The sequence below is a fragment of the Lactuca sativa genome, chromosome 1 (genome assembly GCF_002870075.4).
Source record: "Lactuca sativa cultivar Salinas chromosome 1, Lsat_Salinas_v11, whole genome shotgun sequence".
NCBI lineage: Eukaryota > Viridiplantae > Streptophyta > Magnoliopsida > Asterales > Asteraceae > Lactuca > Lactuca sativa.
In genome coordinates, this window is record NC_056623.2 from 48916465 (window position 1) to 48930272 (window position 13808).

General features: G+C 39.6%; 1 protein-coding gene across 1 annotated transcript; it reads left to right on the forward strand.

Moving 5' to 3' along the window:
- Positions 1–321: 321 nt before the first annotated feature.
- Positions 322–2008, forward strand: LOC111912802 (pentatricopeptide repeat-containing protein At3g06430, chloroplastic). Its single transcript, XM_023908525.3, has 2 exons — positions 322–721; positions 803–2008. The coding sequence occupies exons 1-2, from the start codon at positions 383–385 to the stop codon at positions 1895–1897; spliced, it is 1434 nt and encodes a 477-aa protein (XP_023764293.1). The 5' UTR covers positions 322–382; the 3' UTR covers positions 1898–2008.
- Positions 2009–13808: the final 11800 nt, after the last annotated feature.

Genomic DNA, 13808 nt, shown 5'->3' on the forward strand with positions numbered 1-13808 from the left:
ACATATGAGTCGGGTCATATATAATACATTTTCTATTATTTGAATACTTTTCGTTAATTAAAAAAATATACATCGTTACAACAAAAACATGTAAAAACCCGCAGCAAAGCGCAGACTTAAATACTAGTTACATATCCAAAATATAAAAAGTGATATTTTATGATGGGTCGTTTTAGTAATTACCCCTATAGTTTAGATATAAAAGGTAACTTTAGGTCATAATTTCTTAAATATGTTTTTTTTTTTTTTAAAAAAAAAATTGGTTGCAATTTGGAGATTTTTTAAATACTATAGAGTATCCCATTCCATTATTTTTTTGTTTACAAAACGATGGAAAGACCTGATTTATGTAGCAATTTTTGCGACTTTCTCGATCCAAATCATGTTATCGTCGGCGGCGCCTTCAATTTCTTTCCCATTCCACAACCACAACCGCAACGGCAACGGCAACGGCAACCACCATCACAATTACGGCATTGCTCCTCCTCGATTCGTAATTCGATGTGCAATTGCGTCAGCTTCTTCCCCAAAGAAGAACAAGTTGTGGAAGCAAGGTGAGCACCCGGGACGTGTATCGGAAAATTCATCCAACAGAAGAACGCCGATTAAGAACATTAAGAAGAAGCTCGACCGTAAAGCTAACCTTAATCCTTGGGTAAATACGGTTACTGAAGCCTTATCTGAATCCGTCGACGTAAAACAGTGGTCAAGAGCTCTACAGGTAATCATATCCTTCAATCTAATGGATTTTATTTCCCGAATTAGGACTGACTACTGAAAATGCTGGATCCAAATTCTCCAGGTATTTGAGATGCTGAAAGAACAACCATTTTATCAACCCAAGGAAGGAACTTACATGAAGCTCATCGTTCTACTCGGAAGATGTGGGCAACCAAAACATGCCCGCCATCTGTTCGACGAAATGATCCAAGAGGGACTAGAGCCAACATCACAACTCTACACAGCCTTGCTCGCTGCCTATTGTCGAAGTAATCTAATAGACGAAGCATTCAAAATCCTCAACCAAATGAAAACCCTTCCTTTATGCCAACCAGATGTTTACACCTTCAGCATCCTAATGAAAGCTTGCGTTGATGCTGCAAGATTTGAGCTTGTCGAATCCATTTACCACCAAATGGATGAAAGATCCATCACTCCCAACACTGTAACACAAAACACAGTCTTAGCTGGATATGGGAAAGCAGGGAAATTTCAAGAAATGGAAAAGGTGCTTTTGAATATGCTTGATAGCGATACATGTACACCAGATGTCTGGACAATGAACACAATTCTGAGCTTATTTGGCAACATGGGTGACATCGAATCAATGGAAAGATGGTATGAAAAGTTGAGAAACTTTGGAATCGAACCAGAAACACGCACTTTCAACATTCTAATAGGTGTATACGGGAAGAACAAAATGTATGACAAAATGTCATCTGTAATGGAGTACATGAGGAAGCTTTCATTTCCATGGACAACATCCACCTACAATAATGTAATTGAGGCGTTTTCAGATGTGGGTGATGCCAAGAACATGGAATACACATTTAAGCAAATGCAAGGAGAGGGAATGAGGGCAGACACCAAGACTTTTTGCTGTTTGATTAGAGGGTATGCAAATGCAGGGGTGTTTCATAAGGTGGCAAGTGTTGTGGAGTTAGCTAATGAAATGGAGATTCATGAGAATACAAGTTTTTATAATGCAGTGTTATATGGCTGTGTAAAGGCTGGTGATTTGATGAAGATGGAGGAAGTGTTTAAGAAGATGAAACAGGAAGAATGTAGGCCTGATGCAGTGACTTATTCTATAATGCTGGAAGCTTATAAAAAGGAAGCCATGGATGATAAGGTGCATGATTTAGAACAGGAAAGACTCAAGATTGGTGTTTGTTAATTGAGGGAAAGGTTTTGTATAAATGTAGATGGTCTTCTGTATTACAACAAATGAATTGTTATTTTGTTTTTTGGACTATAGATAAAATTTGACATCAATGTTTTGGCTTTATCACCATTTAGTCCTTTAAGTTCAAATCATGCTAAATTAGACCATAAAGTTTTGGCTTTGTCACAATTTCCCAATTGTCCCTTAAGGACCACCAATCGATAATATTAAATTGGGAATATTGTTCTTGGATACTAGCTAGGTCTCATTTATTTTTTTCTTAGTTTAATTGTCCCCTTAAGCTTCAGTATTTGTGGTAACATTTTTTTTGCTTAATATGGTTTTGTTTTTTTTGGATGCTAGCTGTTGAATGCCAAATTTAAATTCAATGCGAATTTGAAGCTCTTGTGGGGTTCATTGAACCTTTCTCTGGTGTCTGGTATCTGGCTTTTCAGAAAAAAGAAAAGAAAAAACACTTATAAGAATAAAGCAGTGGATCGATGTGGATGTGGATGTGAATGAAACTTGAATACAACGTGTATTCGGAGGCAAATCGATACATTTTCAAGTTATTTTCTGGTCGTTGACGTTGACTTCAAGTCATAAACATAAATATACATATTTGACGTGAATAAAGGGTTTATTTTTAATCATTGCTGGTCCACCACCACTACTTCACTAGGTTCTAAATTTTAGTTATTTAAATAAAAGGATTATCAGAAAAATAATTGCACAAGTCTTTTTCTAATAATAAAACTATTATATATTCATTGACTAATACATGATTGGTAATTTATTTAAAAGCGTTCACAAAATCCACCTCATTGTCTTTCATTTTATCATTTCTTGCTACTTATTTAAGCATGATCTAAGGTTATATATTTATTTATATGCAAGATATACAATATAAGTATATAACTATTAAAAACACGAAAATTGCATAACGAAACAAAGGTTTTTTTTAATCATAAGCAAATTCATCTTTCATTTCATTAACATGAGTAGACATAATATTTTTTAGTCAAGACAATTTAAATATGTCACACATTTTATGTTACTTATTTAAGCATGATCTAAGTTTATATATTTATTTCATGTGGTTTGTTGTTCTGTTTAAATTATGTTCAAAAATTTTCTATATGTGAAGTTGCTCCGATTTGATTTGTTCTTTTTTATCAACATTGCAGTGGTAGTGAGATGTGGTGGGTCAACGATGGAACTAAATCAAGCTTTTAAATGTTCAAATTATCACATTAACACTCTTGAGTAGTAGATTCATTTGTAATCAAGTTTTCGAAAGATTAATAGCATGTTTAGGATGTTACTGGTGACTAGTAAGAGAAGTATAATAAATCTAGGTGAATCTATGATGTCAATAGAAACTTATAACTTAGATTGAAGGTTTGATGTCTTCATGAGTGCTTAAAAAGCAGCCTTAAGACCTTAAATCATCAAGTCATAAATGAGATTAGATGTAATATGTGACATCCCCGAAATCACGGCCAGAAAAGACCGATTTTGTTTATGCTTTATAAAAATCAGAGTACTTCATTTTATAAAAATGTTGCGGAATTTGTTCCCAGAAAACACGATAAATACGTTATTAAAACATTTTCGAAGAAACGTATCTATTTCATTTTAAAACGTTTGGGATGTCATTGTTAATACAGAAACATAAGCATAAACAGAACTTACAATTATTTACACTAGTGATCTACATCTCTTTAAATCTCTCAGTGTAATGTCACTTCATATCGTCACCTGTGATGTAAATAAACTGAGTGGGTCAGGTTGGGAAACCTGGTGAGTACATAGGGTTTTCAACCCACAATAATATAATTATTATGTTCAAACAATCAAACAATCAACCTAATTACCCATCCCCATTATCTTCTTTTAGTCTTCCCTAAAGATATTATCTCAAGGGTCATCTCCTATATCATATTTACTTCTCATCTCCTTACATCGTATTTCCTTATATGATTGTTCCTACAAACTTTATCTAAGGATCATCGCCTACATTGCATAGACAATACTAATCCGGAGATTACTCCCTCAGTATGTGTCTAGCAAGAGTTAAGGTATCATCGCATGATTACGCAGCCACAACATCACCTGGACTTGTAAATCATGATAAGGGTTAGTCTATCATCGCATGAATACGTAGCCACAACATCGTCTGGACTCGTAATTCATAATAAGGGTTAGACTATCATCGCATGAATACGTAGTTACAACATCACCTGAACTCGTAATTCATCACCTACAGGTTGCTAGCCTGCTGGTGTTTCCACGGGGTTGTCTATAATAGTCCGTGGTCGCCATCTATACTCTGGTAGATGACTACATCTCCAAATTGTCGGACAAGGTAGTAGTATCCTACATCACTGATTCATAATCACCTATCTATCATCACCTTCCTATCATCACCTATCTCTCATTATTTTATTTCATCACTCACCAACTATTTCATCTACCCATGTTTTATCCCAACATATTTGTAGATATAAAATAAATATATAGTTTAAATCATTTAAAACATGTATAAATCATTCATCCGGCATAGACAACAAGTATTCAAACAATATGCACACATAGCACGTAATTTATATTAAAATACTTTATATCTATGTGTAAGATGAAAGGGGCTATGCACTCACCTGAGTAGGTGGTGACTCAGCACTCGGACAGCGCTTCGATACTCTCAAAACGATATTCCTTCGATAAAACCTAGTATCGATACCACTAGGGTTTAGTTTAACGATAACCGCGACAAATTAATTAGTCTGAGTATTATTAAGCGTTAATAATACTCGATATAACTCATAATAATAACTCAAATAATTATTTTAAGGACCTAATAACATTCCTATAATTATTTGAAAGCTATATTAAAAATTGCGTAAGCGTAGCACACTTACAGCGAATTTTATCGAAAACCGGAACTTAATTGGAGCAGCGTTTCGAAACCGAAAAACTCCTTTTTCTCGGGACTCCGGGAGCCTCGGGGCTTCCCTAGGGTGCTAAGGGTTTAACTAGGGCTTAGGGGGCTCCAAAAGGGTTAGAGAGAGAAAGTAGTTTAGAGAGAGAAGTGAAAATGTGTGAAAAATCCGGAAGAATTCGCATGGTATTTATAGGGACCGAAGCTCGGAATTACGCTGGGCGTACCGAGGGTACGCTGGGCGTACTCCTCAGATAAGATCACCAGCTCGGACCCAGCTGTCTCGCACCCATCGGATGGATCAGATCGGACCTACGCGGGGCGTAACCTCTTCGGACGCGGGGCGTACTACGAGGCTTCATGGCATGATCCGAAGCGAGATCTGAATCATCATCCGATGGCCCACAACGTGCCACGTCATCAATCCTCATCAGCCTTCGCAAATTCGATTATAAACTTTAAAAATTCGTAACTTTCGCGTACGACCTCCGTTTTCGACGTTCTTTATATCCACGCGAAGGTGGGAACGTACTCTACAACTTTCGTTTAGACTCCGTCGGCTAATTTTGGCTCGATTTTAAATTTTATATTATTAACGGGCCGGGACACGATTGGTCCGTTAAATCCTCATAACTTCTTCATCCGACATCCGTTTTCGTCCATCTTTTTCTCGTTACGCTACTCTCAACGAGATCTTCGATTCTCGTTTAGGTCGTGTCGGCTAAAAACCGCTCGATCAAATATTCGAATTTCGGGTTGTACACTGCTAGTCCGAAACTTCGAAAAATCATAACTTCTTCATACGAAGTCAGATTTGGGCGTTCTTTTTATCGATGTTCTTAGTTTAACATATTCTACGACTTTTGTTTAGATTGATAAGGCTAAATCTCGCTCTATCGTAAATTCACTATTTACGCTTCCCGGTGTCGTGCCGGTTTTGCCGTAAAACTTCGATGGGTCATAACTTCTTCGTTATAACTCGGATTTCGGCGTTCCTTATATGTACGGAAACCTTGTGACATACTCTACATCTTGGTTAAGATTATTTATTCTAAATAATCTTTTGTCGAAAAGTCATTTTCGACTCCTATTGCCTCTAATTTGATTAGCCCAGATTTGCGGGCGTTACAATTATCTCCCCCTTAGGATGATTACGTCCCGGAATCATCAACGAAATAGGGTCGTATAATGACTCCATATGTCATCTCTTCATCCTAGGTAATAATTATTCCTTCAATTCTATCTCTTAAACTCATTGATTGTAAGAGTACTCGATCGTGCACCTGCTCTCTACCTCAGGTTAGACTCCAAATTATGACCTTCAAGTCACAATCTCGATCCTTGCTGGATACAGACTTGAGATAAGTTCTTTTATTACTACTATAGATCGATGTGTCATATTCTAATGACCTATCATTGTATGTTGCAACACTTAGACTTAGGTCTCTTAGAGTTAAATTCTAAAACAGACTATGCCTTCCTTCATGTTCTAATGTGATGTAATCACACTTTAACATTAGGCATTTCTAGCTACCAACTTCTTTAACAATGAGCGCGATATTTCTATTGATCGCTTTGATTTCAATCGTTTGGTTTAAGTCGGACGCTACATCAAACTTGGTTCTCTGAACCACACAACATACTCATCGTAGTCGGACTCGATTCGATATGGCCACTAGGGTCGGAATATCAACAATCTTCTTAGTCATTACCGAAACGATGGTAACAACACACTTGAATAAAACGAAATCAATTACTAGCTTCTTGGTAACCTTGTGACTTTCCCTGATCCAAGTGTGAGTCCTGTGCTTCCGGTAGTATAGGCCTCTACTACCATTCACACCTACTCATACTCGTCCCAAGTACTGTCCCGCAGTTTTCCAAGTCACCATGCAGCGAATCAACTTAACACATCAGATAACAAAACAAAGGTTTTATATTATTTCTTGAAATGATTACATAGGTGTTCAAGTTCACCCTAGGCTATGCCTCTAATAGGCTACATCATACAATACTATGGCTACTGCATAACTTGATCTTCGGATATGAAGTCCTCATCCTTGATTCCTCGCACGGTTTTCTGCTTCGTCGAGGATCATGTGAAATGCCCTTGGTTTCGGCGGTGCATTTGGTCTTGCAGCTTCGTTTTTCTTTGGACAGTTCTTTGAAATATGCCCATCATTTCCACATTCGTAGCACTTCTTGTTGTCGAATGTACAATCTCTGGAATAGTGACCGGTCCTACCACACTTATAGCACGTCACTTCACCATCGCATCTTCCGAAGTGCTTCTTCTTGCACTTCTCACACCACTTGGCTTCATTCCTTCGGTCGTCCGGGTTAGACTTCGAGAACTTTCCCTTATTATCAGGTCTTGAGGATCCTTCCAACTTCCTCTTCTCACCAACTCCAACTTCCTCTAGACCCTTTTCTCTTATTTGTGTCTCAACATTCTTGGCTGCCCAGATGGCGGCTTTCAAAGTGGTTGCTTGTTTGACCATTGGACCAAAGTCTGCTGGTAATCCATGGGCAAACTTATTGACCTTGGAGAGTTCAGTTGGAACTAGATAAGGAACAAGCTTCATTTTCTCCGTAAAACTTGCAGCATACTCGATGACACTCATCTTTCCCTTCTTTAGATTCTGAAACTCGTTGTTGATTTCCAGAAGATCCTGTTCAGAGTAGTACTGCATTTTTAGCTGCACCAGAAAATCCTCCCATGACATCTTGCTCGCTTCTCCTTTGGGCATCGAATCAGCTAGTAGCTTCCACCAGCTTAGTACTCCAGATTTCAACAGAGGAACCGCGAGAGCGGTCTTTTGCCTGTTGCTACACTCACAACTCTCAAACATCGTCTCCATCTCGGAGATCCAGTTTATGACTTCCACCGGTGTCGGGCTTCCAGATAGACTCGGTGGTTTGGACGCCATGAAATCCTTGTATTTGCATCCACGTCCATCATTTCCTCCATCCTGGTGGTTTTGCCTAACTATTGGTGGGTTGGCTTGACCAACAGTCCCACTGTAGTTTCCCTCCTCAGTCTGCCCCTCGTTCAACTCAGGCCGTTCGATCTGAATGGTCGCCTCCTCTCGATTTTGCTGGAGCAAACGCCTGGTTTCCTCCATTTGACGATCCAACATCGCTTGGATCATCGCTTGCACTCCGGCCATTGTGACTGGCTCAGCAATGGCTTCCATCACCGGTATTTGCTCAATCATTGGGGGCTGATCTCGGTTCCCATTTGCATTCACGTTCCCGCTACGTGTTCTTACCATCTTGATCTATACACCGAATGAGGTGAATCTAGACCTTTACTTAGGATTGACGTTTAAATCATCCTTATCACTCTGAAACGTTTATATGCTAGTTCTAATATCGTAGTCGTACGTTTAGAATCCTACACACATAAGGTTTCCAGATCCGGTCGGCAACAGACCATAGATCCGAACAACTAACAGCATATCAGGCACAAGTATTTAGCACATAAAAGCATTTTAGGCATAATTCCTAAAATAATCTAGTGCTCACACCTCACAATCATCGCTTAGCATTCTAAGTTTAAGTCTAGAAATAAATCCATATTCCTAGTTCGCTTAAACTAATGATCTGATACCAACTGTGACATCCCCGAAATCACGGCCAGAAAAGACCGATTTTGTTTATGCTTTATAAAAATCAGAGTACTTCATTTTATAAAAATGTTGCGGAATTTGTTCCCAGAAAACACGATAAATACGTTATTAAAACATTTTCGAAGAAACGTATCTATTTCATTTTAAAACGTTTGGGATGTCATTGTTAATACAGAAACATAAGCATAAACAGAACTTACAATTATTTACACTAGTGATCTACATCTCTTTAAATCTCTCAGTGTAATGTCACTTCATATCGTCACCTGTGATGTAAATAAACTGAGTGGGTCAGGTTGGGAAACCTGGTGAGTACATAGGGTTTTCAACCCACAATAATATAATTATTATGTTCAAACAATCAAACAATCAACCTAATTACCCATCCCCATTATCTTCTTTTAGTCTTCCCTAAAGATATTATCTCAAGGGTCATCTCCTATATCATATTTACTTCTCATCTCCTTACATCGTATTTCCTTATATGATTGTTCCTACAAACTTTATCTAAGGATCATCGCCTACATTGCATAGACAATACTAATCCGGAGATTACTCCCTCAGTATGTGTCTAGCAAGAGTTAAGGTATCATCGCATGATTACGCAGCCACAACATCACCTGGACTTGTAAATCATGATAAGGGTTAGTCTATCATCGCATGAATACGTAGCCACAACATCGTCTGGACTCGTAATTCATAATAAGGGTTAGACTATCATCGCATGAATACGTAGTTACAACATCACCTGAACTCGTAATTCATCACCTACAGGTTGCTAGCCTGCTGGTGTTTCCACGGGGTTGTCTATAATAGTCCGTGGTCGCCATCTATACTCTGGTAGATGACTACATCTCCAAATTGTCGGACAAGGTAGTAGTATCCTACATCACTGATTCATAATCACCTATCTATCATCACCTTCCTATCATCACCTATCTCTCATTATTTTATTTCATCACTCACCAACTATTTCATCTACCCATGTTTTATCCCAACATATTTGTAGATATAAAATAAATATATAGTTTAAATCATTTAAAACATGTATAAATCATTCATCCGGCATAGACAACAAGTATTCAAACAATATGCACACATAGCACGTAATTTATATTAAAATACTTCATATCTATGTGTAAGATGAAAGGGGCTATGCACTCACCTGAGTAGGTGGTGACTCAGCACTCGGACAGCGCTTCGATACTCTCAAAACGATATTCCTTCGATAAAACCTAGTATCGATACCACTAGGGTTTAGTTTAACGATAACCGCGACAAATTAATTAGTCCGAGTATTATTAAGCGTTAATAAACTCGATATAAATCATAATAATAACTCAAATAATTATTTTAAGGACCTAATAACATTCCTATAATTATTTGAAAGCTATATTAAAAATTGCGTAAGCGTAGCACACTTACAGCGAATTTTATCGAAAACCGGAACTTAATTGGAGCAGCGTTTCGAAACCGAAAAACTCCTTTTTCTCGGGACTCCGGGAGCCTCGGGGCTTCCCTAGGGTGCTAAGGGTTTAACTAGGGCTTAGGGGGCTCCAAAAGGGTTAGAGAGAGAAAGTAGTTTAGAGAGAGAAGTGAAAATGTGTGAAAAATCCGGAAGAATTCGCATGGTATTTATAGGGACCGAAGCTCGGAATTACGCTGGGCGTACCGAGGGTACGCTGGGCGTACTGTCACGGACCAAGTTTCTGGAAAATTCCACGATCGTCTAGAGAACTCTGGAACGATCAAGTATATTCGAGAAGTCTCCGGAGAGATCAGGAATGCTCTACGAGACCCTGGAAGATGCTAGAATATTGTAGATGTCCGTGGAACAAAGGAGAACGATCCGGAATAATCAAGAGGATGCTAGACGAAGTTAGAACGACCCGGAAGACTTTGGAAGGATCTAGAACCCGCTAGACCCTACAAGAATGATTTGGATAATGTCGGGACAACTTAGAGATTTCTAGAACATCGCATACAAGTCTACTATATTCTAGAGTCTTGTAAAATCTATGTATATAACAGGAAGAGTCTAGAATAGTCATGAATGATCGGGACCTAGAAACTTCCATTTGAGGAGGTGTAAGGTTCCTATAAATAGGGGGAGGATTCATTTGTCCAAACCATCAAGAAGTTGCCTTGTAAAGAAGTTGAGTTATATAATAGAAGCTTTCTTGAAGTGTCCCTTGTCGTAACTCTTGCTTCCTAAGTTCGTTAGTACATCTAGATCGTCGAAGTTAGCCCGACTTAGTTGGAGAAGCACTAAGTGGCACACGGTATTGACTAGTCTAAAATAGTCATCCCGTGACACGTGGTATCAGAGCAGGTTCGAGCAAGTAAGAGACCGTTACGATGGAAGCAGCAAGTGAAGTATTCAACTTTCCCCCTGTCGTCGAGGAGAAAGGAAGGAAGTCCAAGAAGAGGGATCAATCGGTAGATGCCTTGGCAAGCTTAGAAAACAAGCTTACAAGGACAGAGATTAACGTCGGTGAGATCCTTGAATGGAAGGATACCGTCGATCAATTCGTTGCTGAGATAAGTGACACGAGCGATGGATTGAAGGAGACCATCGGTGTCATCAAGGAAGAAGTCCTTGGACTTATCAACACCCTGCAAAGTGAGTTCCGTGAGAAGGTAGATGCATTACAAGCCGAAGTAAACTTGTGCAAGGCAGCAATCACTGGAGGGACCATTGCAAGAACGTTTCCGCACACAGAAGCACCCAAACCGTTGAAGTATGGAGGTAAACGCGACCCCAAAGAACTTGATGAATTCTTTTGGTCGATGGAATGCTACTTCAATGCTAGTCAAGTGAAGGACGACAAAACGAAGGTAGATACAGCCGTACTCTATCTATGCGAGAGTGCAGCTCTATGGTGGCGAAGGAAGCACGGTGATATTGAAAAAGGATTATATACCATAGACACATGGGAAGAATTCAAGAGGCAACTCAAGAGACAATTCTGCCCACATAATGCTGAGGACATAGCGATGAAGAAACTTCGTGGGCTAAAGCATACGGGATCCATCCGAGACTATATAGTTGAGTTCACGAGCTTGATGCTAGAGTTACCCGACATGCAGGAGAAGGACAAACTTTTCTATTTCATGGATGGACTACAATCTTGGGCCTACAACGAGCTCAAGAGGAGAAATGTCAAAGACATTGACGAAGCTATTGCCGTGGCAGAAGATCTAATGGAATTTCGAAAAGAAAGCACGGTTAAGAAGAATAGTGGGGGAGAACAAACTATGACGGAACCGGAACCAAAACAAAGCACAACCCAACCTTTAAATACGAAAGGAAAGGAAATCGAAGGAAGAAACCGAAGAGAAGAACGAAAGGAGATCAAGTGCTACTTGTGTGATGGTCCTCACTTGATCCGAGACTGTCCGAAGAAAAAGACTTTCTATGCGATGGTTTTGCAAGAAGAAGAAGACGAAGCACAAATAAGCTCAATGCGTTTTCTGAACTCAATATCGAAAGATGAGATAAAATCTTCTAAGAAGGAAGAAAATAAAGGAGGGAGTCTCATGTTCGTCGAAGTTAAAGTAAAAGCAAGGAACACTAAAGCGCTAGTAGATTCTGGAGCAACACATAGCTTCATCGCAGAGGAAGAAGCAAGGAAGTTGGGTATTCATTATACAAAGGAGTTAGGTCGGTTGAAGGTTGTCAACTCTCCATCTAATCCGATCCTCGGAGTTTCTCGTGGAATACCCATGAAGATTGCAGAATGGGAAGGGACCATCAACTTGATAGTGGTTCCGATGGACGACTATCGCATGGTACTAGGAATGGATTTCCTGGATATGGTATGTCCTTGGTCGTTCGAAAGAGACAACACCCTGCGTATAACCAAGGGATCAACTATCCATATAATTCCCTTAGTAAGAAGAAAGACAAAAGCTCGATCCCTTTCAACTATGAAGATGTGTTATGACCAGAGCAATATAATCAAGAAGAATATGAAGCCAAAAGGGGAAGTTCGAATAAGCGAGGCACGTTTGAAGGAACAAGGATCCATATCCCACATGACGAGTTACTCAAGGTTTTACGAGGCTGAGAGAAGAAATAGGATTCAAAGTACATCAAGAAATAAAAGCACGCCTTACTCGAAGAGATACTTTGGAGAAAACGAAAAGACACGAAGTAGCCCCGTGACAACATCGAGACATATGTATAGAAGACTTGACGAGGACGTCAAGGGTTTAAGTGGGGGAGGGTGTCACGGACCAAGTTTCTGGAAAATTCCACGATCGTCTAGAGAACTCTGGAACGATCAAGTATATTCGAGAAGTCTCCGGAGAGATCAGGAATGCTCTACGAGACCCTGGAAGATGCTAGAATATTGTAGATGTCCGTGGAACAAAGGAGAACGATCCGGAATAATCAAGAGGATGCTAGACGAAGCTAGAACGACCCGGAAGACTTTGGAAGGATCTAGAACCCGCTAGACCCTACAAGAATGATTTGGATAATGTCGGGACAACTTAGAGATTTCTAGAACATCGCATACAAGTCTACTATATTCTAGAGTCTTGTAAAATCTATGTATATAACAGGAAGAGTCTAGAATAGTCATGAATGATCGGGACCTAGAAACTTCCATTTGAGGAGGTGTAAGGTTCCTATAAATAGGGGGAGGATTCATTTGTCCAAACCATCAAGAAGTTGCCTTGTAAAGAAGTTGAGTTATATAATAGAAGCTTTCTTGAAGTGTCCCTTGTCGTAACTCTTGCTTCCTAAGTTCGTTAGTACATCTAGATCGTCGAAGTTAGCCTGACTTAGTTGGAGAAGCACTAAGTGGCACACGGTATTGACTAGTCTAAAATAGTCATCCCGTGACAGTACTCCTCGGATAAGATCACCAGCTCGGACCCAGCTGTCTCGCACCCATCGGATGGATCAGATCGGACCTACGCGGGGCGTAACCTCTTCGGACGCGGGGCGTACTACGAGGCTTCGTGGCATGATCCGAAGCGAGATCTGAATCATCATCCGACGGCCCACAACGTGCCACGTCATCAATCCTCATCAGCCTTCGTAAATTCGATTATAAACTTTAAAAATTCGCAACTTTCGCGTACGACCTCCGTTTTCGACGTTCTTTATATCCACGCGAAGGTGGGAATGTACTCTACAACTTTCGTTTTTGGCTCGATTTTAAATTTTATATTATTAACGGGCCGGGACACGATTGGTCCGTTAAATCCTCATAACTTCTTCATCCGACATCCGTTTTTGTCCATCTTTTTCTCGTTACGCTACTCTCAACGAGATCTTCGATTCTCGTTTAGGTCGTGTCGGCTAAAAACCGCTCGATCAAATATTCGAATTTCGGGT

Bases quoted from the DNA above. Each gene is read 5' to 3' on its own strand.
- LOC111912802 (XM_023908525.3), top strand. From the start codon at position 383: ATGTTATCGTCGGCGGCGCCTTCAATTTCTTTCCCATTCCACAACCAC. The intron at 722-802 runs GTAATCATATCC...CAAATTCTCCAG, and splicing joins AGTGGTCAAGAGCTCTACAG to GTATTTGAGATGCTGAAAGA.